Below are 27,965 nucleotides of genomic sequence, written 5' to 3'. Positions count from 1 at the left end.
ATTTTAGCAGCTGTCTCCCGTGTGTATTTAAACTGATGAGCGCGGCAGTTTACAAAATCACTCTTCAGTCTCTCTGTCTGTGCTTCTCTGATGCGAACTCGATTCCTCAACGTCGACTTCTTCCGTCTCTCTCCAAACCAAACCCTAGAAAACATCTCCATCTTCCGCCTTCCGATCCCTCATCTACCTGCTGCAATTTTCCCTTCCGAGACTGAAATCTCCTCCTTCGATCTCATTTCCTGCAACTCCTCCGAAGTTGACCGGCTTCCTTTTGAAAACGCTCTCTCTCAGTTCCTCTACGCCGTTCTCCCTTCGAACTGCGATGAATTTCATGTAATTCGATCTCTGAACGAGGTGAAACAGAGGAATTTCGAATCCGGAGCTAGTTTGATTGAAATTCCAGAGGTAGAAGAGAAATTTTGTTGAATGAGATGGAAAATAATGGTTTTACTTTGATTTCTCTTTTCGAACATTGTTTTTGTTGAAATGAGCTGTAGATTATTCTTTTCTTTTACTTTAATTCGATCTCGGAACGAGGTAAAACAGAGGAATTTAGAATCTGGAACTAGTTTAGTTGAAAATCCTGAGCTAGAAGAGAAATTTCGTTGAATGAGATGGAATTATACTGTTTTACTTTGATGTCTTCTTATTTTTGTTTGAAATGAGCTGTAGATTGAGATTATTGTTATTTTTACTTAATTAGAACTCCAAGGGAGGTAAACCAGGGGAATTTTGAATCTGGAGCTAGTTTGATTGAAATTCCAGAGGTAGAACAGAAATGTCGTTGAATGAGATGGAAATTACACTATTTTACTTTGATTTCTTTTTTCAAATCTTATTTTTGTTTGAGATGAGTGGTAGATTTTTATTTTTATTTTGAATTCTCTTGTTGGAGCTTGCTTTTGCGATTTGTAGTTCTTATTTGCTTGCAGAAGGACGATGTCCGCTCCATTATTGAAGAGAATGAGGGAAAATGCAGGAATTTCAGATCTGAATCTCTGGAGCTTGAGATTATTGAGGTGAAAGTCCCTTTTTTTTTCTTCATGAAACTCATTTGTTTTCTTTATTTGCTTTAATTCTCTTGTCAGGGTTTGTTCTGCAATTTCTTATTTTTATTTGCTTGCTGAAGGGAAATGCCAACTCTTTCGTTGAAAAGAATGGCAGAAGGACGATGTCTGCTCCATTATTGAAGAGAATGAGGAAAAATGCAGGAATTTCAGATCTGAATCTCCGGAGCTTGAGATTATTGAGGTGAAAGTCCCTTTTTTTTTCTTCATGAAACTCATTTGTTTTCTTTATTTGCTTTAATTCTCTTGTCAGGGTTTGTTCTGCAATTTCTTATTTTTATTTGCTTGCTGAAGGGAAATGCCAACTCTTTCGTTGAAAAGAATGGCAGAAAACAGAGGAATTTCAGATCAGAATCTCCAGAAATTGAAATCGTGGAGGTAAAATGTGATTTCTAGAAGTTTTGCGTAGATTCACTCTTTGGAGCTTCTTTTGCTATTGTAAAGTAAAGAAACTTCGAACTTCTAGACATGTTTGAGAATCAAAGTCATAGATGTGAAACTAAGATGCGATTGAAGGATCTGCCATATGATATCTTTCTTCTAAGATTTGCTCTTTGACCTTAGTTTTCTCTAACGAAGTAGCATAACTGAGATTTAAATAATAATAATAATAATAAATCTGATTCCTGACTACAAGTAGAGATGTTGCTTTGTTTGCTAATTTTGTTATTGTAGCTTCTTTTACTACAAGTAGAGATGGTGTGAATTTTCAGACAAGAATGAGATTTTTTGTTAAAAAACTGGATATTATTATTATTTTTTTCTTTTTGCTCAAACTGGCTTGTTGAAAGCTTCTTTTTCTGTTTATCATTCATATTCTTCTGCAGAGCAAAGCTGCATCCTTCATAAAGATAAAGAGAGAGTCCAAACACCTTTGGGATACAAAAAATATCACTGGAAACATGGGGAAATATTGCACGTATTGCATAATGTATTGCAATTTGAGTGAACATTGTGAGATTAACGAAAATGGTGGATTTTTTCAAAAAAAAGCTTCGGCAAATGTTAAAAGACACATGATCGCACACTCATGCATCATCATCTAAACCTTATCCCAACTAATTGGGGTTGGCTCCATGAATCCTTTTCCACCATTCCACTCTATCAAGGGCCATAACTTCAGTTAGACCATAGGTCATCAAGTCTTTTATCTTACTACCTCCATTCACAAATCACGTCCTTTTGGGCCTTCCCCTTGCCCTTTTAGAGCCTTCAACTTGTATGAACTCACATTTTTTAAAAGTCTACTTTCCTTCATCTTGTTGCCTATTGGTGCTACTCCTAAACTCCCTCAAATGCATTCATTTCTAGTTCTATCCTTGTCTTGCTGCTCATGCAGCTCAACATCCTCATTTCAGCTATACTCATCTTGTGGACATGTTGTTCCTTAATTGCCCAACATTTTGTCCCATAAAAGCATGGCTGGTCTTATAACCATCCTATAAGGTTTCCCTTTTAATTTTAGTGGTACACAACGATCACATAAAACTCTAGAGGCACATCTCCATTTCTTCCACCCCGCTTGAATTGTATGGGCAACATCCTTCTTAATCTCTCCACTCTTATGAATTATCAACCCAAAATATCGAAAGTGGTCACTTTGAGAAACTTCTTGGTCAACAATCTCTACTAATTCCTCATTCCCATGGGATCACTTCCTGCAAATGCCTCATTAACTCGTCCGTTATCAATGCGCAAAGATATGGGCTCAATGCCAACCACTAGTGGAAGCCTATAGTAATTGGAACTCACTTGTGTCTCTACTAGTGGTCCTCATATTTTTTACTGCTCCCTCATGCACACAATTAATCATGTCAATATATCCTCTTGAAACTCCTCTCTTAACACCTGTCAGATTAACTATCTATAGACCTTATTGTAAGCTTTCTCTAAGTCAATAAAGATCATGTGGAGATCCTTCCTCCTCTTCCTATATTTTTCCATGAATGATCTGAGTAGAAAAATAACTTCAGTGGTAAACCGCTCTAGCGTGAAACCAAACTGATTTAGATTCGTCTCATGCCTTAGTCTTTGTTCAATCACTCTTTCTCAAAGTTTCATAGTATGGTTCCTAAGATCTAATACCATAATAGTTAATGCATCTTTGTACATCTCCTTTATGCACCGCGGTACTTTTCCTCCATTCTTCTGGCATTTCCTTTGATCTTACAATATTGTTGAACAACTTTGTCAACCAAAATAAACCAATATCTCCTATACACATCCAAACCTCTATTGGTATACCATATGGTCCAAGTTCTCAAAGCTTCTTTCACTTCAGATATCCTAAGCTCATGAAAGTATTTATGGACTCTGACATTATTTGAGTTTATGGTTTCTCCTATCTCTATGCTCTCAAAGTGATTGATTTAACGAGTTCTGAAAATAGCTTCTTCACCTTCTATTAATTTCAGTGTCCTTTACTAATAAACTCTGGTCATCGCTCTTAATGCATCTAACATAATCTATGTCTCTGCTCTTCCTCTCTTATTTTTGCATTTGAAAAACATCTTCCTTGCCTTCTCTCGTCTCCAATCTATTGTAAAGACCATCATAAACCTTAAATTTGTCCTCACAACCTTTTTAGCAATCTTTTAAGCATTTCTGTATTGTTCAAGATTTTCATTGTTTCTAGTCTCTTGCAAGGGTTTGAAACATGCATGTTTCTTATTAATAGCTTCTTGTAGATTGTCATTCCACTACCAAGTTTCCTTATATAATTGGCTTTTCCCTCTCGATACTTAAAAAAACATCTTTTGCCACTTTCCAAATGCACTCAACAATGTCATTCCATATAACCTTTACTTCTCCTGTCCAAGGTATTCTATAACAGTAACGGTGGCTGTAACGGTAATGGTAACAATGGCTATAACGGCCACCACCATACCTTTGTGATATGGGATATAACAGCCATTACAGGGGCTGTAACTGCCGTTATGGTCTCTCTCTCTCTCTCTGTTTTTTATTTTTTTTTATTTTTTTTATAAATAAAAAATAAAAAGCCTGAAAACCCAATATTAGCCCCATAATGGATTTTTATTTTATTTTTACACACACGCCCCATCATGGATTGTTACAAGGCTGTTATGGCCTTTATGGGGGGCGCAACAGGCCATTACGAGGGGTTGTAACGACCTTTATGAGTCCTTTTCCCATAATGGTTGTTACGGCCTTTACGACCCCATAACGTGTAACAGTTGACACCGTTACCTTTACGGCCCCATAACGGCCTTTAGGGCACACCATGCTCCTCTCCTAACACAAGTTTTATTAATAAAATCATATCGCTTACTCTTTTAAGATTTACAACTTTATCTACAACAATCCCTACCCCATCTCCATTATTGTTCTTTCCTATATACTAAAGTTTATATTCATTAATTTCTCTAGTTTTAGTCCCTTTCCACTTGTTCTCCTAAATACAAGCTACTTCATTTCATCATATTTACTAACTCAATATGCTTACCCGTCAATATTCCTATTTTTCATGTGGCAAGATGAATCTTATTCTCCTAGATTAGCTTCTTTACCCACACCTTTTCAAAATGGTGCAGGAACCCTTACCTACTTCTCATAATAACTAGGTGTTTTTGTAGTGCGTCGCTTCTAGGGAATACCCTAGCCAACCTTTGCCAATTTCTCACTGCACTCAAGTTCCGACACAACATCACTTACAGGGAATGCCCTACTATGAGTTTAGAATGCCATATTGTTTGATTCATGTTGGAAGTTTTCGCATAAGCTTGACGCCGGCTACCAACCTGATGCAATATCTAGGCTGGCGACCGGCAATAAGAACATAAAACTCCCACATGCATAATGTCATCGCATGATTACACGCTAAGAACTCACAACCTTGCAAAAAGAAATGCATAATAGTTTCCCATTCTTTAGGGTACAACTATGCTTTGTTGGACAAAGTTATTCTTTGAAATCCGTCTATATTGCAGTTTCTCCACTAAATTCCTGATTTGACATGAAACAACTTAAGTAGAGTTGTTAAAACACAAAATACAAAGAGAATCCCCAAAATATTTTGAGCAAAAAATAGTTTGTCTTTTCTAATTTTCACCGGTCTACATTAATTTCAATCAATATATTGCACAAATAATGACTATATTCAAATATTGCATTTTTTTTTTTTACAAAATAACACAAATATCATTATGTATATTGTTGATAAATGGGAATTTTATTATTCCCATATGTTTTTGTATCACTGACTTGTGAAACCGAAAATATTGGCCAATATATCAGCAAATACTATTGATACAAAACATCTCAACAAATAACATTGATACAATGAGCATATCCACAAATACCATTGACACATAGGACATATCGGCAAATACCACTGACACATAGAACACATATCCGCGAATACCATTGACTCATAGAGCACTAGTAGAGACAATCTTCTTAGATCTGAAAGTCTAGCGGGACATCAAATTTGTCAATGGAACATTGGCTGTTTTTTCCCTTTTCCCAGTTTTTCTTTTAACCATCTCTAGTTAACCTTCATTGCAGAAGGAAAATGAACTCTCTGATGGAGAAAAGAATGAAAGAAGGCTGAAAGAAATTACATTTGAAATACCAGAGGTGGATTTTCCACCGGTAAGGTGTCTACTCTGGCTACTTTGGTTAAATTTTGTACGGTTTCCATCATTTTGTGAACTCTGCTTGCAATGGTTTGTTTGGTTTTCAGGAGCAGAGTGTTTGCTCCTGTGATGGAGAGGATGGACGAGTTCACTTTGAAATTCCAGACTTCAAAATTCCTGTGGTAAAATCTCTATTCCTTCAATGAAGATTCACACATGCACACACGCACGCACGCACGCACGGAGAGTTCTCTGAGCAACTTTTGTGGGAGTGCTATCTTGTGCATTTCTTTCTCATATCAGAAGAAATAGATTGCTAATGCCATTCTTTTTTTCAAAGAAATGTATGACACCAAAAATTTCCAGTTGTAATTATAAATAGCTTGATGGTTAGCACTGTTATTTACTTGCAAAGAGTCCGTCTCAATCAAAAAATCAACAGTTAAATAGAAAACTGCAATTTATGTAAGTAAAGATAATCCTTAAAGCTTCACGTTGATTTACCCAAGACTTAAAAATGGACTGTCAACTGATTAACATCCTTTTAGTGGGTATTGCTACAATTCTCTATTTTCTGTTCTGTCATTTTTGGTGCTCAATGGAGAGCAGAACTGAAAGTTGTTGTCCATATGTTAAATTGCCAAATCCAAGTTCTATGTTAGTATCTTCTAGAATTTCTGCTGTAGATTTTTTTTCCCCTTTTTAGATGAAATTCAACATTATCTTCCAAATTTTATATCTTTGATTCTTAGAACCAATACAAGCAATCTCTTCCTACATAGCTCTATAAAGTCAGAGGTTTCTCTCCATCTGTCTGTGATGCCCCCAAAGAATCCAACTTCAAAACTTATTTAATCAATTCAACAAACTCAGAAGTATCCATCCATTTTTTGTCATTCTTTTGTTAGTTAATGGACCAAGGCAAACAAGCCACTCGTGTCTTCTGAGCATTTTGGACTGACATATCTTGCTTCTTAGTTGCCATGACAAAGTGAACAGTTGTACATCTCACAGATTCTCAACTAGATGGAATGATTACTAAGACTAGTTGTATAGATATTGTTACTCCGCATCTACTAACTACACACCACATTAAAATTATCCAGAAATAGGTCTGACCAAAATGTCTTGTAAGATTTTGGCATAAGAATAATAAGCAGTCAGTATTAAACATTAATTTGAGTCCCTAACTTCCCACCTTCATTGTAATATTTTTTTTACTTAACGATATGGACTGTATCTCCTTAGTCCTCATCATCATGGTACTTGTTGATTAAATTGTTAGCATGCTTTGGACCTTGGCGTTTCACCTGAGCTACTCCTTTTGACAGAATCGCTTTATACTCTCTATTAATATTGACATGTTTGGAAAAAATGATTCTGACACCAATGATGACTACTAAAAGCATTTAATTCAAGAAATGGAGACTCGGAACGCTGTTCACTGCATTATTTACATGAAACTTAGGTCGTTGCCTATTTTAGCTTTTTTATTTAACATTTTTTGTGTGTTCATGAGAACTGATGGGTAGAGGAAATCTTTGCATAGTTTGATTCTGTTCAAAGAAATATGTTCACTGTTTCATTTACATGAATTTTTTGAACCATAGGATTTTATTTATTTATTTGTTATTACTATTATGTTGTCGTTGTCGCTGTTATTGTTTTATGCTTGTTGAGGGAACAACTGATGATTTAGCTGGTTCTTTTCATATAGTTGATCCTACACTTAACTTGTAGTTTATGATGGTTAGTTTAGTCAGTGTATTCAACTTTGTTTCTTCTTTTTGTGGCAGACTCTTACTTCACCTTGTAACTATTTTTTTTCTCTTTCTTTTAGGATATTCTCAAAGTCAAACTGGGAGAGACAATCCCATATCCCTACGAGATTTCCAGGTCAGTTTATTCAGTTGAAGACATACCTACTGAGCACCATAAGGACCAGAGTTTCTATGTGGCAGAATCCTGCTTTCTTCAGAACAGGATTATTCCGTATACTAAAACAGTGTTGAACTTTGAAATAAATGAGATTGGATTGGAGATTTCTACATTTCCATCCATGGAAGACGAATTCTGTTCTCTACTTTCAAGGATCAGCCAAAGAAACTGGTCTGAAATGGATGACTTGATGGTCAATTCTCAGGAGCTTTTGGTATCTCCAGATGTTGAAATCTTGGAGTCTTTGTCAGGACATGGTCCATATGTGCAGAGTCTTGAACCTCAAACCATGTGCCTTCACTCACTCATAGACACGGACTTCATGATTCCGAGGGGTAACGTGCATCTGGGAAGGCATTCGATAATCTGTCCAAAGACGTCAGTTGATGATATTTTTTCAATGGCTAGCGTGATTCAATTTCATGAGGTTGAGATCCTTGATTTGGAATGTTTCCAATCCTTCCAAGAATTTGCCAGCTCACAAGTTGCCAGTGAACCAGAAACATCAGGGCAGATGTTCAGAGAAGATATGAACTCTGCTGGGAGCTTTTATGAATCGATTGTTAACACTGAGCTCGCTCTGGTGGATGATGCATTCAAAACATTGCCTATTCCAGTTCTATGTGATGATAAAGAGATAATGTCTCTTCCTGATATTTTTGAAGACATTTTAGACAAATTAAAGATGCATCCGTCATCTGCATCTGATGGGATATACTTAGATTGGCATCTTTTACAGGATGATACATGTGACAGTAATATGTGTTCCACTTACAGGAACTTGTTGGAGGAGGTAGATACTTGTGATGTTCCTTCCGCGCTGAAATCTACGAATGAGAGGGTGGTGATTGAACTTGTCTTCTATGATGATTCACCAGATGAGTTAAACACTGTACAATGCAGGGAAATACTCACTGAGCTTCCTAGTGCTATTTCTGACTCTGTGGTTATTGAGCCTCTTAGTAAAACTACTACGAGTCATCCACTTAAAGATGAAAACCAGAAGACTGAAGGTGGACAACCAGCAGTCACAATAAATCCTGAAAAGGTATCTCTGTTATTGGAGTCAATGTCGCAGTTCAATGATCTCAATTTCTTCCTGAAGGCCCGGAAGGTTGCTGCTGGTAGAAACAGTGAAGATGTGATCCACAACAAAACTGATAGCAAAGCTTCACTCCATGGTGTCTGCTCAAGTGATCCGATCATGATATGCTCTCCTCCTGAAGTGAATTTTCAGCCCTGGGATATTGAGATCCATGAGGTTAAGCTGTCCGATCATATGCTGGGCCTCATCGATAACATGCAAAAGAGATATTTCATCATTTTGGAAAATGATACTGATTTAAACAAGAAGCATTTCCAATTCCAGGCTGTAGACAATTTTAAGCTGTTGAGCCTTCCAAAACAAAAGCTAATGGACTTGATTACGAACACAAATGCACCGAGAACCACTTCAGCCAGTGAAGATGAAACCCTAATGGCATATGCTGCATTATATGCTATTAAACAGATGGCTTATTACTTGTGTTTTTATGGGATCCATTCAAGTCATCAGTATGCAAGAAATCTATCTCAAAGCCTCGAATATATGAAAGCCAAATTAAGTCCTCTTCTTTCTCTGATTGAAGATGCATACATGACAGCTGAAAAAGGAATCATTGAATCACATCCATCTTTATCTGTGGTTGAGGGGATCCTGCGGTTAAACAATTCTCGAAATGGTAGAAAAATATTGCTTGTCTCTGAGAGAGTCTTCTGGTGGCCATTGAATAGGAAGCTGAATGCAATGAGTATATCATTTCATGAAGTAAGAAATGTTCACTCATATTCGAATCAACTAGGCGCCCTGGACAGTGATGAGTTTATGAAATCTATATTGGATTCTCTGCCGCAGACAGACTGCATACTGATATCCCATGAGTAAGTTTTGATTCCTTTGAATGCTTACTGGAAGAGGATTATTTTCATTTATTCTCAATAGGTATGGCCTGTTGATTGTATTGTAGTAATTGAAACTTGTCTGAAACTGATTTTCAATGAAAATTGCCAGGGATATTGTAACCAACTGGCATTAGCATTTGATTGACCTCTCTTTTTCTACTCCATGATGCTGATGTTAGCTTGCATATGAAATATTCTGTTTAGAGATTTTTTCTTTTTTCATATTTGTCTTATAAATATTCTGTTTAGAGATTATGGGTAAATTGTCAGTTACTTTTGGCTTTGAACCTGCTTGCTTGAGAAACAAAGTAAGAAACACCGAAAAACAAGTGAAAAGGAAGAAGTGCAAAACTAAAAGCAGATGTCCTCCATGTCCTTGAGGGTTATAAAATTGGCTTCACTCTACCTAAAACACATGTGTGAGATGTAAAAATGTTCATCCAGTAGGTCCCACCATGGTTGCACAACTGCCCAAACTTTACAGTGATCAGACAGTCCTAATCACCCATTTGGAGGATTTTTCTTGCCAAATGTCGATGTATGGTTATTTTGTTTTTAACCACCCATTTCTGGGCCTCCAATCACCACACTGCGGCAACTAACAAGCCGTGTTCCATCATTTAACCTATCTGCAGATTTAGATAGGAAGTACCAGTTTTTTAAGGTTACAAAGACTTTACTGAAATGAAAATAGGTATATAAAATGCACGTTCCTCATGGTTATTTCTGAATATATATTAAATTCGTTGAAGTAGTTCAGCACAGAAACTGCCGGATTCCATCACTCAGAATTGAAGTGTCATATGTAGGCACAACATCCATGCTAAGTGGACAAAAAAAAATGTTTCTTAACAGAATCACATTAAATTCATCAAAAAATTCATAATTCCTTGAATTTTATAGAGGGGTTCCTATGCAGGGTATGCTGCTGCTGCTCCTGATACATGAATGTGTTTAGGAGAGGCAGCCTGACGGAATTGTATCCATGACCATGACAGACATGGAGATAATTTTTGAAAGATTCACAAATTATATTTTGACTGGCCTGTGAACTGATTTTGGCAATTACGAAACAGTGCCTTAGAGAAACAATTAGGATTTGATCTGCATTTTCAAACCAATCTTGTGATTTAAGGGTTACCATTTGCTCCAATATCTTACAAGGATTGCCTCAATTATACTTGCATAAATGCATGGTTATGTATACATGTATGCATGCATACATGTATTACATACACATCAGAGTAGTGCCACTGTCCCCAAACTGGATAAGAGAACCAATAACCTACAGGCAGTGGCACCACAACTTGTGTTGCCATACCATCGTTTTCGCTAACATACCAATTGTGTAGGACATCTGTATCATGAAAACGGTAGGCACCAACATGAAGATCACCCTCCTTGAAAATATGGATGATCCATTCACTAGGGATCAGCACCTTATGTTGATTCAGACCGTCGGTTGTCCATTAATTCCATAGTGCGGCTCATTTGATGAGCAGACCACCCTGATTTTTATGATAGGTGATCTTCATGGTGGGGCCTCCCTTTTTCACCGCAGGATGTCCTACAAAGTGTTTTAAATAGCTTAAACTACATAGCGCGTGGCTTACGCCATGTAGAGTGGCATAGCCTACACACAATGTAGCTCATGAAAATAACCTTTAAGTCATATGCGACCTACACTACAAGCTAATTAGCATATGCTATAGGCTAAATAACCTACTCTACATGCTATGTAGCTTATACCACAAGTTAATTTTCACTTGAACATTACAATCGATTAATGTTTTCAATGATTTGTTACACTTTCACTAAAAATTAGTTAATGTTTTCAATGATTTTAGTGAAATAATATAGTTAACAATATTAAATCAGTTCCGTTGTTATTTATTTATCTTTATACTTGTATTTTTGCACTATTTTTCCTATTATAGGTTATATTTGGTTTCACCAAATATCATGAAATTTCATGATATTTTGCACCAAATTAGAAATTTCATGATATTTGGTGCAACCCTTAATTAAAAATCTAGAAGTAGGGTGTAGTTTACACTACACACTATGTAGCTTAGTAGCTTATGCCCCATGCTACAGATGAGTGAACGCTATGCTGCATGCTATTTGCTATTTAAAACACCACCCCTACCCAAGTGGCTTGTTGGTGGGAAAGTTGGTGTGGCACCGCAAGTTACAGTGTTGTTGCCTGTAGGTGATCAGGTCTCGCTTGATAGTGGATTCCATCATTCCTAGTTTGCTTAACAAATGCCATGATCTTCTATAGTAATCTGTGTAAAGAAATTGCTAGAATCTGATCTTCCTTTCTAATGTAGCATGTCGTGTTAACGCATATAGTTATCTTTAGTATTCCAAATATTGGTTATATTATCGATAATATCGTCGATATTATTGGTGTGGCCAGGTTAGCGATACCGAAGCTACTGAAAGTATTAAAAAAAAAAAAAAAAATCAAAATTTGCTGATATTTTTTAATAATACTGACAATACTTGTGATATTATCCATATTAGTGATACTTTGAGAAGAATTCCTTATAAAAGTTCTCCAGTATTGGCAAATACCATGGATTATATCCCCGATACCAGTGAGACATTAGTAAATAGGCGAAAACTAACAGAAAATTGGGAAATTTAAAAAACCCAAAAAAAAAAAAAAACCCCTGTTTTTTTTTGTTTTTTTTGTTTTTGTTTCTGAGGTGTTTTCAACCTTTCTTGGTTTTTATGTAATAAGAGTTAGGACTTGGGGAGAAATCTCAATTCGAACGAAGACAGGCTGAAACTCAAAGGTGACGAAAAATGCACAGAAACTTTTTTATTATCAAAATGTTAGCATGGATTGCAATGGAAATCCATGTCTATGCATGATTCTCATGCCTTGACTTGGATTTGTGGCCAAAAAAAAATAAAAATAATTAACATTTAAGTGAAAATGGGGGAAATTGGGAAAATCCTTTTTTTTTTTTTTTCCATTTTTATATTGGAAAATGTTTTCTTCACTGTTAAATAATGTGGAAATTTTAAATATTAATGATTGTTGGCCAATCTAGTGATTGGCTACAAATTTTATATATTTATTTTATATTGATTTTTTCGACAACACATGGTTAGGCCCCTATAAAATAGAAACTTATTATGTATAGTTTTTTTTATACAATATTTTGATTCCTACATTGTAAACATGTGTCTTTTAACATTACCTAAATTTTCACAAAAAAATTATACTTTTTCCCAATGTTTCCCTCAGACAATGATATTTTTTAAGGTATCGATGATACCAATGCATGTTTCCATACCCCGAAACATGTAACAATACCGATACTCTGAACACTAGTTATCTTACTGATGAAGTTATTGTAAACATATAGTATAGGTGCTAAGTTGCCATTTTTATCTGGAATGCATGCATTCTTGAAAACAACTTGCATGCCTTAATACTTACGATGGATTAAAAAGAGGAATTGCAATATGTGTAAGTAGGGAGTTAGCCACATGGGTCTTTTTTTGTTCTTTTTTTATTTTTATTTTTATTTTATTTACACACACACCACAATGGGTAGCCTGTAGCCATATGGTCTCCATATCATAAGCGAATTCGCCATGTATTCTTCTTCATTAGGTAAAGCATTTCCAATTTATTTTCTTCCATCTCAATGATATTAAACTTCCCCAATTAAGATATAGATAATGTTATTAGAGTTTCAGGGCTTCCCCAAAGTTTGTTTAACCTACTGGAACAAAGTTTTAGAGGAGAGACTCTTCTACCAATATTCATAGATCCCAAATCTGAAAAATGGTTTGAACCATTTGGATTAGGTCTGCAGGAGCATTGCATGAATGGACACACCACTCCTCGAGATATGTCAAGTAACAGTGCGGTAATTAGCTTACTATTATGCAATACCTGTAAGGTGTTTCCAAGTGATCCAAATCACAGATAATTTATGGTTTTTCTTCATGGGCTTCTTGTATTAGGTGTCCAATTGAAGTCAAGATTCAAAGCATCTATATGTTGGGAAAACATCATTCCTTGATGAGTTGATGCTTTATTGTCATTCCCTTAACTGTGATCCTATGATTAGTTTATTTTGGTAATCACTTCCCATGACCTTATAAAGTCTAAAGAGAGTACCATCTTTGTAGTTGTAGTCATCTTTCTTCAAGTAGTATGGATTCATGCTCTGTATTTAGGAATAATGGTTTACTTTCGGAAACCTAGACCAGTAATTTTGCTTGACAACATATTTGTTATTAGTATAATTAAAATATGGTTCACTTTTGTGACACTATTCAAAGTTTCCTAAATCAGATGCACAAGTTTAGGATATATCTCCATGTATTTTGTTTTTTATATTATCATTACTGATTTTTTTGTGCAGAGCTAACTATGACGTACCCTTTTAAGCTAATGAGCAGTTATCCTTATGCGGTACATATTTTTGAGCATTATTTCCTTTTACTCTTCAGGCATGTATTTCCATCATTCCCATTCAACAAGTTCAGCATCATCTTGGAATATGGAGGCTCATGCGCTTCATCTAGAATATCAACAATTTCCTCAAAATTAGTTGGGTTGCCTCATATTCACTTCCTCAAGATGAAATTGGAGGAATCTGGTGTTCCCAAAGCACTTTGTGAAGGCTTTGATGCCTCTCAGCATCTTGCATTTGCAATGGTGATTCTCTTTCCATAGCAAACGTTGTAACTAATTCTCCAGAATATCCTCTTATAGAGAATGGTATGGGTCTGATATGGTCCGATATGGGTGTATCAGCCATGGAAGAGTACGAAGTGGTGTATTGGTACCAATACAAGCTGGTACGCCTACTGATTTTTGAAGTGAACCATTGGTACAGCTGATATGGATTCAATATGCCCACATTGGCTGACACATACTGATATTGTCTGTTCAGTAGAAAATAAATATTTCCTGTTCACATTTCTTGTATATTATAAGCTCTTGATTATAAACTGATACTGTGGGACAAATGGTTGTATTTTGTGCCTAGCTACTTTACATGTCCAATTGGGAATCAATGATGTGCTGAAGGTTATTAAAAGTCCTAAGTAATTGAAGATGACTTTAGTTCATGCATATAGTAAACATGCTACTAGATATCACCTTTCTCTTATTTGCATCCATAGTATGTAAATGTTCAAGGCATAGTCTTCCTGCACCTTCATCCTACAAAACAATTCCTTTTCCCATATATGCATGATAAATACAATATTTGTATAGATTAACCTGTTTTCCTCATATGTGTTGCTTGAGATGGTTTAATAGTCATCTTGCTAGTACAATGTGTCCTCCTGAATAACTTAAAACTTCAATCACTTCTTTGAGAAAGAAAGCAAACTGAAACATTTACCAGATTGAGTTGATAATGTGGGATATGTTTAGATGATTAGAACTTATCAATCTTTACACAGAAATACACTCTGACTACTAGATTTGTCCCAGGAAGGTGCTTCAGTGCCTGACCAGCACAAAAGTTGCAACAACCAGCAGTTTGTAGGACTCCTCAACTTTATACCTGTTGTGGAGAAGGGTAGTGATATGGCATCTCTGGAGGTTGCAGATACACTTGAAGCCTCCCAAGTACCAAACTCAATGTCAAGGTTGCCCTTTACAATAAAATCCGGTGATATGCATTCAAGCATGTCCTCTTTTCCAGATATAGTCATCATTGTGAATACACAGAGTTCTGATAAAGAAATGCTTATATCCCGGAGAAGCTCATATCAAAAGATTCTTGCAATGGAGAAAGGTGGAGTGCAAGTTGTTGAGCGAGAGTTCAATCTGCCTGTGGACCTTATCTTCAATGCAGCAATTTGCCTTGTATGGTATGATGCCAGAAACTTTGGCATCAATACAACATCTGCAGAGAAAGCTTCTTCATGCATACCTGAGTGCATGGAGAACATTGCAACCAACGTTTTAATGTCACTGAGTTTTGCTTTCAGTTGCTGTGTACTGGTAATTTCTTTAACTTTTCCTTCTTTAGATTTTCCTTCAGAGAAGCTTCATGTTCAATCTTTTTCCTTCTGAAGTAATTCAAGGTGGAGAAACAGACTTTGTCGTTTAGGACCGCAACTTTTTTTTTTCTTTGTATTTTTGATTTAGGAATATTGGAGACCACTAACCTGTCTTCTATTGGGAAATATCCTCTCAAGTGATCTTCATGATGTAACAGTTACCTGCCACAAAATAAATGGCAAAGGTCTGGATTTTGTGGGTTAGTGCTGGTTCTGTTTGATTGGTGAGGTTGAAAACTTGGATTTTTCATTTAAAACAAATTCAATTTAAGAATACACATGAACATAGAGGAGTGGAACTCTGATATAAGTGAACAAAATATGGTAGGAGTGTTTTGAAGGCCTCGAAAATAACAAAGTAGCTTTGGGTGATTCAATGTTTACGCAAATTCTTTAAAATCTGAGAAAAACTATTTGAATCCAGACACTCTTGAGATAACATATATCTGATCCCAAAGACTAGAGAGGCGGGCAACTCTGATATAAATATAAAGTAGCTCATAGAAGATTTAAGTGAAATTATTTCGAACAAGTCAGGGAGTAGCATTTTCTAGAAGAAAACCTGATCTTGATATCTCCATCCACACATTTCTGGTTACTTCTGATGAGCTCTCATTTATTTGTTATCAACAATTAAACTTTACATCTTTTGATTGCCAAATCTTATGTAAAATATGCAGGGAGTAGTCACTTTTGTTGCCTACATGCATGTCACCTGTGGACAATCTATGAGAACTTTGATCCCTTTCCTTGACAGGTATTTGAGGGAGATAGAAGCTTCCTCACTGCCATAATGGAAGCATCAGATGGACTCTATGCAGCAGCAGCTAGCCTGGATATGCATTTGCAGCTATTCTGCTCATATTCATCTGAGTTAACCGATGAAATAATTCTGAATTGCACTAAATATGCCACGAAGCTGAACAGAGGCCTTTATCCAGCAATGCTGGAATCGGAAACCCTTGCAGAATCTTTTCTTACCAGGTTTCCTTCAATCAATCCACTCACGGCTCATGCAATACTGTCCTCTGGTGGCACGCTTGTGGAATTTCTTGAATGGTCACAGGAGAAACGAATTCAGGCCATTGGGAAGTATCATGTTCCTGATGAAAGTATTGCTCTTTTCAGTGCTCTTTGCAAGTATGGGGAGCTGGGGGAATCGAAATCTGGAATGACTGAGTGCTCCTCTGCAGTATCTTCTGCTATTGAGTCAGATTACAATAGCAGTAAAATGCAGTCTCAGAGGAAAAGGCAAAAATATACCATTAATACTCAATCTGTTGACATTCCAACTGATGAGTACTTGCAATTTGAGCCGTTAAACAGATCTGAAGATGGAAGTCCAAAGCCTTATAGAGAATCCTGGCCATTGCAAGGAAGGATTTTCTCCAATTGTGGTGAAGTATTTGAGAAATCTGAGGCCCACAACGTCTCTCTGAAGGATCAACCATTAGATCAGAAGCCGGGTGCTGATACTTTCTTCATGGAAGATCTGGATTGGAATGACATCAAGATATTTGATACCGTGGATGAAGATGTCAGAGGTACTATAATTAACAAAGATAATTTGCCCTTGGACAATGACTTGTCCCCTATCGCAGACACCAGAAGTTTCTCAAGGGGAGCAACACAAGTATCAAAAGAAGCAGTAGTAGGAAATTCTATGGCTACTAGAAGATCATCATTTAATACAGGCAATCTTGCCACCTTCCCAACCTCTTCAGAGATCGACTGTGACTCGGACATATGGTTCTCTTTAAAGGATCACAACCAACGGTTGGATGACAATATTTCTGGAAAGCTAGATATAAAATCTTATGGGGAAGCTCCACCCATGAAACGTCGAGGGGAATTCTTGGAGGAGAGCAAAATGCAGAAATCTACGAGAAATGCCCTTGGATTATCTTCCAGGCAGAAAGTTACACCCCCTTATGGGGAGACACCGCTCCCAAATGCCATTCATTCATCACGACTGCAACAAGGGTCACCATGGACAGTCGAGTTTCTAAATAGAATCAAGGAGAAGAAAGAAAGAAATAAGCAGTCATCACTTCCATGCAACACATGCATTGATTGTCCTCGGAGTTCAAAGAAAATAGACAAATTTTTCAAGAGGCGGAGTCCATCTACTATTGATAATTACAGGTACCAAGGAGGCAGCCAGAATAAGAAAACAATACAGCAGAAGTGGCAAAAACAAAGTAGAAAACCATTACATTCAGTTGCCAATGAGAAGAAAGCTCTGTCCTTTGATCCGACATGGACACCAATTGACAAGAGAGCAAGACAGGTTTGTCAAAATGAAACTCCTTTGTAAGTTCTGTGATAGGCTGGTTAAGATGGAAATCAGCTTCTTACATTCAAATACTTGCAGAACCTATCTTTCTCAAGGGATGGAAAGGACAAGCAAAGTAAGCTGGTTTGGAGCGACAGGAATGTTCACAGTCTGAGAAAGAGATATCAAGATGAACCTTAAATCAATGGGCAAGTGCCAGCACTGCTGGTACAGTTCTGTATCTTTCATATTTCATTACAATTTTCTTCCTAAATTCATTTGGGGTGAGCTCCAGTGGAACCGGTACCTCTGTAGCCACATCACAGTATACGAGGGAAGGAATGCTCACCCTTGATTTGCATGGAGGGCCCACCATGTTGTGTAGATGGAATGTAGACCTTCCAACCCTTCATATGTGTCCTGGATGAAGGCTCAGACCAAAACTCAGGCTGCTTTCCAGTTCAGGTGGTCCCATGTGAAAATCAAGGGTGGGCATCCTCTCTCACATTGTTCCCTGTGTTTGGCCCTCCTGAGTGTTGGATTGTGATGGTCTTTGGCAACTCGGGTTAATATGAGGTGATGTCTTGGATGGACAGGTTGGCGACCTCAACATATCACATAGGCCCCACATCTGTTTGGTACCACCGTACGCTTACAGTGGTACCGGTACAACTGAAGCACACTTCAATTCATTTAACTGTCCAGTTATGTTTAGGAAGCCGCAGTTAACAAACCTACCTGCAGATCTATACACCCCCCAACACTAAAAGTAGAAAAAAGGGGGTACATGGATCAACATTGAGGGGTGTAAATAGTGGATTGCTTATCTTTATGTATTTTGGATGGTATCTTTTTCTAGCATGCATTTTCCTTTGCCAAGGATGTGAGGTTCTTGATCCTAGAGAATATTGACAAACATTAGGTGAACCAAAAATGCAACAGATTGAGCTCCAAAACTTTTAAAAAAGAACATCTGTAATTGGCTAGATTGTGATAACTTTGTATTTCCTTTCAGATTCCAAATCATTACAAGAGATAAAAGCTATGTTTCTTATTATTCCAAACAAAGGATTGCCACAGGAGGCTGAAAGTTTGTTCAGTACCATTTGAGTTTTAAGTTTGTCAAAGCAAGGCTGATGGTTCAGTGGTCCAGGGCAGTTAATATTATTGGCCCCATGATCTATTTTGTATAAGCCTGGCCAGATAAGCCAGACATCTTAGTTCAAGTTTGGATCTGGGAGCTTTCTAGGCCCGATAAATGCCACATGTACTGGCCCATGCATAAAAAAATCCCTCAGCTTGGAAGAATCCTAATATATGGCAAGTTGGCAATGGTTCATATTCAACCAAAAACAAGGCCACACAATATAGCTAGAATTTTTGTGCATGCACATGAAAGCCCATCATACCAACGGTTTGGATCACTGAACACGCATGACCACCACTTGTACATATTGAAAGTCAAAGCAATGGTGCGGTACTGTACAACCTCTCAGCCCGAAATTGTATAATATCTTGCCTCAGATAGTAACTTGGTAATGCTGTGTACTTGTCAAAGAGAAAAGCACATAGCATTCACATGTGAAAAAAATATATATTACTGATATACATTTATATTTCTCTTATCAAGATCTCATGGCATTCCAAGACCTGGACCTGCTGCTTAGCATTGCCAACTGCTTCACCTATACACACTATCTAATGTATGGAATCTTAATGAATAAAAAAAACTAGTTCTTCTTAGCATTTTTAAGATTGCGGATGGTCATTACAAGCTTCTGCCTTTCACCTTCTACTTCTGCAAACTTGAGGCTTATCTCGGAGTATCTTTCTTGCATTTCTTTCAACTCATTTTCCATAGACTCATTTCTCTCCTTCAGTAATGCCATTTGACTTAACAATTCAGTGTCGTCACCTTGATCTTTGGTATGTGGAGTGGAGACTTTCGGTTCTTTCTCCCAGTTGGTCCCGATGGTGCTGTAAAATTGAATGAATGATCAGGAGAATGAAATGAGAGTTTGTTTAATTTTGTGGTGACATGTTCTTGACCACATCTGTCATGTAATTATTGTTCGGTATTATGTACTTTGCTAATGCCACACAAACCTCAATGCATGGCCAAACATGCTAACTTGGCACCTATCTGGAGCATCTGAACCGTGCCTCATGTTTGCTCCGCCGTTTAGATGACTTGGCCCCCGAAAAATCAGGCCATCAACTCTTCAAGTAGGCCATTCATGTACAAAAACAATGGTTCATATTCAACATAAAATGTGCATAATATAATGAGTGGACTAATGTCATTTTGGTATAGGTCATCTCCAAGATAGATTGACATGTGTAGCCATGTAAGGATGAGTGCATTTGTGTTTAGCAAAACTCCAAGCGAGCATGCAATAGGAAAGATAAATGAGTAGTTGATGAATGTCTACCTTCTGATTGGTGCTCTGTCAATGCCATTCTGATCAGGAATACGTTCTTTAGCCCCCAACTCGGACCCCAACAAACTTTCATCCATATTTCTTCCGTCTTTTGACCTCACAGAATTTATGGTTCCATTCTCAACATCGTTGGCATTCTGCATCTTGAACATGATGGCATGCATGAGTTACCATTGAATTGTAAGAGCCACGCCATTTGACATTCTAGATGCGCAAGTGAACCAATTTCATGAATGCTTGATTAAAAAATATATGAATTGCACTTGCAAGTGGGCTATAGCTTGTTTTTCGAACTTAGCCAAAACATCCTTTTCATCCTTAGCTATCTCTCCATTTTATCTCTTCAAAACAATGATGACTTGCAAAAGAAAAAATGGTTTCCTTTTACTAATTATGGGATTTGCAACAATCGATAAATCTATTTAGATGACAAGATACATCAGATAGTATTAGTACTTGTTATAATCCCAGAGAGAGAGAGAGAGAGAGAGAGAGAGAGAGAGAGAGAGAGAGAGAGAGAGAGAGAATGAAGTGAGTCATTGGGTGAGTCACACTCCAAAACCAGACCTAGTCAGAACAAACCAGGGTAGTTCAGACTGCATATTCGTATCTGGGGGAGTCTCACTCTAAAACCACCATTTAGAACCATGCTATGTCGATTGTAGATTTCCTCATTCCCAGTTAAATTAAGTGAAAAAAAAAGCCTAAACTAGCTAATTAGTTTGCAGAAGCGGAATTAAGAGTGAAATTGGCAACTATGAGCTGGACTAAGGATTCGGGTTGGTGTCTTTGCAAGTTGAACATGAAGAAGGCCTTGGCTAGAGCAATGACCAAACAACAAGTACTTAAGGAAAAAAATGATGAATTTCTATATGTTGACTGCCTCCAATTTCCCTTTGCCCATGTAGTAGATAAGTTGAAGAATCAATTTCCAGCTTCATGCCTTTAAGGTCAGCTGGTCAAGAAAACTATGTAATCTGAAAGATGCATCTTTGAATGATTTTGTCCCTGTTGTTATTGATGAGCATGCAGTTGTGTTCAAAACACCTATAACAATGACCTCATGACTATCAAACGTATCACCTGAAAGCATTGCTTGGAGAAATGATATTCATAAATAGTAAATTGAAAACTACATATTGATACTACATTAAGCGAATGCATGTGCTAGAACAGAATATATAAATTAAAAGATAACTGACCTTTTGGAATTTGTCATCACAGAAACATAGGCTATTCTTCTGACTGAGATCTCCCATACTCTTCTCCAGTTCTTCAATTCTATTGCATAGATCCTTTTCCTTCTTTAGAAATGAAAGTGTTGAGTTTTCAAATGCAGCTTCCTTCTGCTTTATCTCTCCCTGTCAAACATACTAACTATTGTCAGCATGAATAATGTTTAACTATTGTCAGCATGAATAATGTTTTCTGTTGAAAACAGAACAAGAAAACGTGGAAATTAGTTCCAGAGGTTTCTGATCCCACATCCATCTATAGGCGAACATTGCACAAGTGGAACGTTCCATCAGCTAGGTTCCACCATGTAAATGCCCTGCCCAAATCAAGCCAGTCCACTCACTTGGGGACCATAGATGAGTGGTCCATCCTGATATTTGGGCCAGGTCATCTACACTAGTGGGGCCCACTGCTGGACGGGTTGAGTGTTTCACATTCTTGCCATGTTGGCACCTGTTGATGGTGGATGGGTTATACATGTTAGTGGGATTAGCTTCCATCCTGGTTTTCTAATGCTATGTACTGTACAAAGTAGAACATTTACCTCGAGTAGTTTGATTTTCTCTCGCAAATTAGAAACTTCCTTAGTGGCAGGAGGAGCTCGGCTAGTTTTATTGTTCCGTGAAGCTGGCTTTGTAGCCCCATCTGAAACTGGAACTCTTGCACTGCTATCCTTGAGTTTTTTCTCAATAACTGTGATTGCATCTTCCTTCTTCCGAAGGTCGCCCCTTAGGTGAAATACCTGTTTCCTTAGGTTCTCTTTTTCAAACTCGTCTTCAAACAAGGTATGCTTCAAGTCATTATACTGAGCTCGAAGGGTTTCCACCTCTGATTGTAGACTTTCAACCACCATCTCCTTTTCGTCCTTTAGATGTCTCACATCATTTAATTCTTTCAGCGATTTCTCTGCTTCTTTGACTTTCCTCTCCAGTATTTCTCTTTCCTCGTTTCCTCTTTCCAACAACATCTCCATCTCGTCAATTGATGTTTTCATCTGTTCAATCTCTGCTCTCAGTTTTCCATTTAGTTCTACCTGTTCAGAAAGGTCATTTTTCTCTCCCTTCAGCTTTTCAATCTCAGTCCGAAGCATTAAAGTTTCCTCCGAGAAAGCCTTCTCACTTTCCTCCCCATATTGCTTTTGATTCTCAATCTCCTTTGATTTCTCTGCGAGTTCCAATATCAGCTGATCTATTTGTTTTGCTCTCAAGTCTGTCTCTTTTGAAAGCTCTTCCATTTTTACTTTATATTGATCATTCATCAATCGGAGCTCTTCATTAGCTTTCGCCAACAAGTCCTCCAGATGGCACTTTTCCAATCGCAATTCACTAGCTTCTGTTAATGCTTGCATGGCCAGCTTCTCATTCGCATCGAATGTCGAAGCCATTTGCATGGAAAGTCTTTGGAATTCCTCCTGAAGCCTTTCAGCTGTGTTAGCATTATTCCATCTTGTCTTCCTCAATGCCTCCTCTGCTTGGATGGCCCGCTGCTCCTGCTCAACTCTGGCACGTGTCATCGCTGCAAGGTCTGCTTCAAATGCTTCTGCCTGTTTCTCGAGTTCTTTCTCCAAACTCTCAACATGGATTTCGAGGTCATTTAGAACAGCTAAAGAGGCTGAGCATTCGTATTGCATCTTCAGTTGTTCTTGCAGCCGATTTTGCTCCAGCTTCGAAGACATGTCATGATTCTCCTGCTTCAAAATCTCATACTCCAGTGCAAGCTGTTCCATCTGCATCTCTAGCTCTTCCCGCTCTTTCTTATACATCTCTATTTCACAGGACAGGTCTATGATCTTTTGTTCGAGCGAATACGCTACATCAGCATCAATGCGCTCCCTAATTAATTCTTCCAGTGCATGTTGCTCTTCATCTTCCGATTCATGCTTAGAACCCATTCCCCATCCTTCCCGATTAATTTCAGATCGGTGCAAAAATGGGCCACCGTTCTCATGGGCTGCTGCTCTGACAGCTGCTTCACTACTGGAAACACATGGCGTTTCCTTATTTTTCCTCTCCAAAAGCTCTTCCATGTCTTGCACAGCAAGAATCAGCTCGGAATTGGATTCTTGCGTCTTCTGCAGCTGTAATCGGAGATTGGCATTAAGATCTTTTTCATAATTCAGCTCCTGTTTGATTTCTTCTAGCAAATGCTTGTGATCCTGACTGTCAAACTGTGACTTATTCGAAACCTTTCCAAAATCAATTTCCCGTTGCACTGCCTTGAGTCTTTCACATTCTCTCTTAGCTGCATCTCTCTCCTCTTTCAGGTTACAGACTTCTTTTGAGAGATCCGCTCCTCTTCTGCTCTCCTTCATAATCTGCTTTCTGAGAGTCTGCAATTCCAGCTCCGACACTTCCGCTTGCCTTGCTAACACACCAATCTCGTTCTTGAGCTTTTCACTGGAGACATCTGAACCCTGCAACCCATCTTTCAAAATGGCGTCTTCAGAACTGTTCGTCGATTCGTCTGTGCTCCCATCTGGAGCCGAACTGACGGACCAGTCCGTATTCGACCTCCTATGCTCTTGGGTGTCCAAAGCTGAACGGACAGGATTGGCTGTTGGTTTTTGAGGCATAGTACCATTGTTGCTGAGAGATGATACGAAGCTGACAACGTCCTGCTGTATTCCATTGTTCTTCAATCCAAATTCTTGTGAGGTATCTTGTCCTGAGCTGCTATCCAAGCTTGAAGCCGATACAGCGTCATTGCCAATAGATGCTCTGAGGACGCCATTCGATTCTGCATGATGGGATGTGGTTTTGTTTTGGGATAAGCCCAAATGCACTTCCCTTGAAATAGACAATCCATCCTGTGAAATCATCAGAGACAAGATGCCTATTAGTGATAGGAAACTTGGTGACAGGAGACAGTTATATACAAGTAATAGCTAATAGAAGAGGATACTCGGTGCAATCGGCACTTTCTCTCACGAGGAATTATCTGATCAGGGCTGCAGGAGGTTGATAATGTCTCGCAGCAACCTAGTTTATATCAGTGGGACCCATGGTTAAATGGTCCAGATTGTTAACCTGATAGGACCCAATGTGGATGTGGGATGCTCTTGGATTGGATGATCTGAACCATCCAATCTTTGGCTTTTGCTAGTTGGAACTGTAAGTGGCTGATTGTTTCATTCTATCTTAGTCATCCATTTTAAGGAGACCCCTTGAAAAGTTAACGATCTCCAGTGTGGGAGACTGGGCATCCCCCAATCCATGCTGGAGCCCATTAGATCATCAGTTTGGATCACAAAAATGTGGGACCCACTCGTATGGACCATGTCCGATAGGACACAATACAAGTCCGGGGGTCAGGGTCAGACAATTCTAAAAATTCGCTGTGCTCAATGACCATTACTGTTTAAATATAGTTCTTAGAAATTCCAAGATCTATGAATTTCATAATGTGCTTGAGAAAATGGTGAGTCTTGAACTTAAAGAATCCTATAAAAGATAGAAAAATCAATTCTAACCCAGTGGAGATCATGAAAAATGCAGTTGATTCCCATTCAAAACCAATCCAGTCTTGTGAATGGCCGATCATTTCTTTCAAGACATTTGCATTTTGGAACCCTTTACTCAACCAGTTTAAAAACATGTGATAGCCTGTCGTGTCTGTGACACAAAAACATCTAAAGAAATCATGTCATAGTGAAGATAGAACCTTACTTCAGTAGCAATTGAGTTGCTGATATCATTAGAAGATTTAAAGCTTCCATCTGTATCAGAATTGCTGAATTGGCTCTTCAATGTCCTCCCATTTGATCTCACCACCACATCTCCATTTTCTTCTGCTTCTCTGTATATAACCATAAGAAAAATAAATAAATAAATAAATAAATTACCCCTGATTCATAGACTGAAATTGCAAAAAATATCTCCCCCCCCCCCAAAAAAAAAAAAAAAAAAAATTGCTTTTCACCTTCCATCAACCGCTGCTTGAATTCTGTGTATCGTAACCTGTCACAAGAACACACATTTTCTAATTGCATGAAGTTTTAGGTAGGAAATAGTATGGAATTTCAAGGGGAGTTAAACCTGTGATCTGGATCTGCAGACAGGTCTAGCAGAGAAAATGTGATTTTTTTTAAATGCTATTTTTTTTTAGTTAGATCAAGAAAACACTCACATGAAGAACTGTGCCAGATTTCGAAGTTTTCAGGGGCAGAGAAACAGAGGAAGGTTTAGTTGCCTCTGCATAATCTGCAAAATCAATGGTAACCTCTCCTAGCAAACCAGATTTCGACTGTCCCTACAATGAACCCCAAGAAATTAGTGACCAAAAAACAGAATCTTCAAACCGAAGTAAAAAAGGAACTTGAGAGATGATTTCATACTGTCGAAATGAGGAATTGGTAGATTTTCTCATTGATCTTTCCAGTTTTTGGCTCTCGGCTAAATCTCACTGTTTCATAAATTGGATTCTCCCATCGACACGTTCCATCTCGTGTCACAGCTTTCTCGGATTTCACTGTTGGTTTTCCAACTTCCACAGGAACTAGGGACACCATCAATGCATCCCATCCAATCTGAGGCACCTGAAAAGAACATTTAAAGAAAAAAAAAAAAAACCAAAAATCAGATCTTTCTTCAATAACCACCCAACCACATTGCCTGGTTTCTCATCAGCATCCAGTAACAAAGATCCCAATCAGTTAAGAAAAAAAGAAGAAGAAGTAAATAGAGCAGCCCAATTCGGATTAAACAATAGAAAGCAAAAATCCACTCTTCATCATACCTGTGTTGCCTGGAATTGCAATTTGAATACCACTTTGATCTTGTTCTTCTCGCTCCTCCATCTTGCCGCTTTGAACATCTTTTCTTAGTCCCCACTTCAATTCCACATCTTTCCACCAAATCAAAGGTCGAAAAAACTTTCTTCGAAATTGAAATCTAGATGCATCAATGCTGAAAAATCATCACCACTCTACAAAACATTCAATGCGACACCATAAAAAAAGAGGAGATTTTCCATCTCTCTCTCTCTCTCTCTCTCTCTCTCTCTCTCTCTCTCTCTCTCTCACTGTTCTCAGCTACATTTGCAGATGAGATTGAGAATAGGAGACACTGTAGAGAGAGTTTGAGAAGTCGAAATCCAACATTCTTCGGATGCCAAACGCATCACTTTCCTAATGTAGAAAGAGGGAGACTTCCGAAAATTCAGATTAGATGGGAAGTTCAAACGTCAAAATTCACCAAATACGGATGACAGAATAAGAATCTTAAACTGGTAGTAGTAGCGAAGGAACCATCAATCAGAGATCTGAGAGAGAGGAGAGAGAGAATGTATTGTGGGTTTTCTTCCTAGAGCAGTACTCTTTAGTAGTTGGAGGAGAGTACCTACAATTAAATAATGGATAAAAATACGAAAATAAAAAATAAGAAGCTTCTTCTTTCTATTAATATATATTTATTTTAACAACGAAATATCAACTAGAATTTTTATTTTATTTTATATGGTAAAAATGCGGTTGGAGCTTGAAAAAGTCCGCTGCCTGATTGCGTGACGCTCACAGCAAGCGGCTGTAAAAACGAGGCTTTCGTATGAAATTACAAAGGAGTACATGCGTTTTTAGATTTTGACAAATTCGTCCCTTGTTGTGTCCGTTACGAGTCCGAAGGCTAGCTTAGTAGTCTGCATTGTTACCTGAAATTATGCACCCACGGGACCTGTGGGGCCTACCTTTAGCTTCAATTCCAGTGGGCCCTTGGATGACCCGCGTGTCATACTGTCATTGGGTGGATAAAATCTGACCGGGTAAGTAATTTGATTGTATCCGTTGAATCTGACTGTAGCCATTTAACTCGGTCTTGGCATCGATGCGTGGGTCCCTCTATCAGGATTTGTGGGAGATACTCGTAGTTAATGGAACTTCTATTGTTAAATTAAATAGTTGTAAAACTTTAATTGTCCAGTTCCGTCTGTTCTGGGGCCCACCCTGTGACAGCTGTGGTTTTTTCATGGGGCGCTGAGATTCACCGGATCAATGGCTCAGGTTACCCGGATTGACTGTATCAACTACGGTTGATTCGGGTCAACCCGAAAAAGACTTTCCTGGTCTGGACCCGAATCCGGATCCAATTCTATAGCCGATAGACAATAGTAGATCTTTAGTCCATGGTACCCCCGCCCGTCTCTAGCCCCAAACGGGCAGTTCTGTGGGCGGGCACACCATTATGTATCCATTTATCCAAGCCGGTCATCCCTTTTCTCAGATTATTTTACGGCATGAGCATAAAAATGAGGATCCAACGTACAAATGGACCACGGATGACTCTTGCATTTAATACAACTGGCATTTATCGCTTTGTGCATGCAACCAAGCTTATTATTTGGTGTGGTCCACTTGAGTGTTGGATCTGCCTCATTTTTGTGTTTATGCCTTCAATTGATCTGAGAAAAGGGATAGACGGGTTGGATA

General features: G+C 38.1%; 2 protein-coding genes across 5 annotated transcripts; one reads left to right on the top strand and one right to left on the bottom strand.

The window, feature by feature from the left end:
• The first annotated feature begins 77 nt into the window (after positions 1-77).
• Positions 78-19,636, top strand: LOC131224657 (protein SHORTAGE IN CHIASMATA 1). 3 transcript variants are annotated; one of them, XM_058219933.1, is made up of 11 exons: positions 78-405; positions 1,165-1,251; positions 1,362-1,445; positions 5,595-5,681; positions 5,773-5,847; positions 7,506-9,523; positions 14,027-14,234; positions 15,021-15,536; positions 16,353-17,885; positions 17,970-18,098; positions 19,501-19,636. In XM_058219933.1, the coding sequence occupies exons 1-10, from the start codon at positions 91-93 to the stop codon at positions 18,069-18,071; spliced, it is 5,025 nt and encodes a 1,674-aa protein (XP_058075916.1). In that variant the 5' UTR covers positions 78-90; the 3' UTR covers positions 18,072-18,098; positions 19,501-19,636. The 3 variants fall into 3 exon arrangements, with proteins under 3 accessions (XP_058075916.1, XP_058075915.1, XP_058075914.1); XM_058219932.1 differs by lacking the exon at positions 19,501-19,636 and adding an exon at positions 18,886-19,437; XM_058219931.1 differs by lacking the exon at positions 19,501-19,636 and having other exon boundaries at positions 17,970-18,813.
• Positions 19,453-27,002, bottom strand: LOC131224658 (uncharacterized). 2 transcript variants are annotated; one of them, XM_058219934.1, is made up of 9 exons: positions 26,282-27,002; positions 25,881-26,081; positions 25,673-25,795; positions 25,466-25,503; positions 25,213-25,342; positions 22,092-24,353; positions 21,514-21,672; positions 20,303-20,454; positions 19,453-19,847 (listed from the first exon to the last, which is right to left on the bottom strand). In XM_058219934.1, exons 1-9 carry the CDS (start codon positions 26,357-26,359, stop codon positions 19,601-19,603), a joined length of 3,390 nt encoding a protein of 1,129 aa, XP_058075917.1. In that variant the 5' UTR covers positions 26,360-27,002; the 3' UTR covers positions 19,453-19,600. The 2 variants fall into 2 exon arrangements, with proteins under 2 accessions (XP_058075917.1, XP_058075918.1); XM_058219935.1 differs by having other exon boundaries at positions 20,303-20,448; positions 26,282-26,998.
• Between the last annotated feature and the right edge of the window lie 963 nt (positions 27,003-27,965).

This window comes from Magnolia sinica, chromosome 14 (genome assembly GCF_029962835.1).
Source record: "Magnolia sinica isolate HGM2019 chromosome 14, MsV1, whole genome shotgun sequence".
Lineage (NCBI taxonomy): Eukaryota > Viridiplantae > Streptophyta > Magnoliopsida > Magnoliales > Magnoliaceae > Magnolia > Magnolia sinica.
The sequence above is the reverse complement of the archived record's forward strand: the minus strand, read 5'-3'. Positions and strand labels throughout refer to the sequence as shown.

Coding starts and splice junctions, on each gene's coding strand:
- LOC131224658 (XM_058219934.1), bottom strand. CDS start 26,359: ATGTTCAAAGCGGCAAGATGGAGGAGCGAGAAGAACAAGATCAAAGTG. Junction 24,354..25,212: donor GCAACTCAATTGCTACTGAA/GTAAGGTTCTAT, acceptor ATGATTTCACAG/GATGGATTGTCTATTTCAAG. Junction 20,455..21,513: donor GTGATGACAAATTCCAAAAG/GTCAGTTATCTT, acceptor ATCATGTTCAAG/ATGCAGAATGCCAACGATGT.
- LOC131224657 (XM_058219933.1), top strand. CDS start 91: ATGCGAACTCGATTCCTCAACGTCGACTTCTTCCGTCTCTCTCCAAAC. Junction 14,235..15,020: donor AGCATCTTGCATTTGCAATG/GTGATTCTCTTT, acceptor GATTTGTCCCAG/GAAGGTGCTTCAGTGCCTGA. Junction 17,886..17,969: donor TTGACAAGAGAGCAAGACAG/GTTTGTCAAAAT, acceptor AAATACTTGCAG/AACCTATCTTTCTCAAGGGA.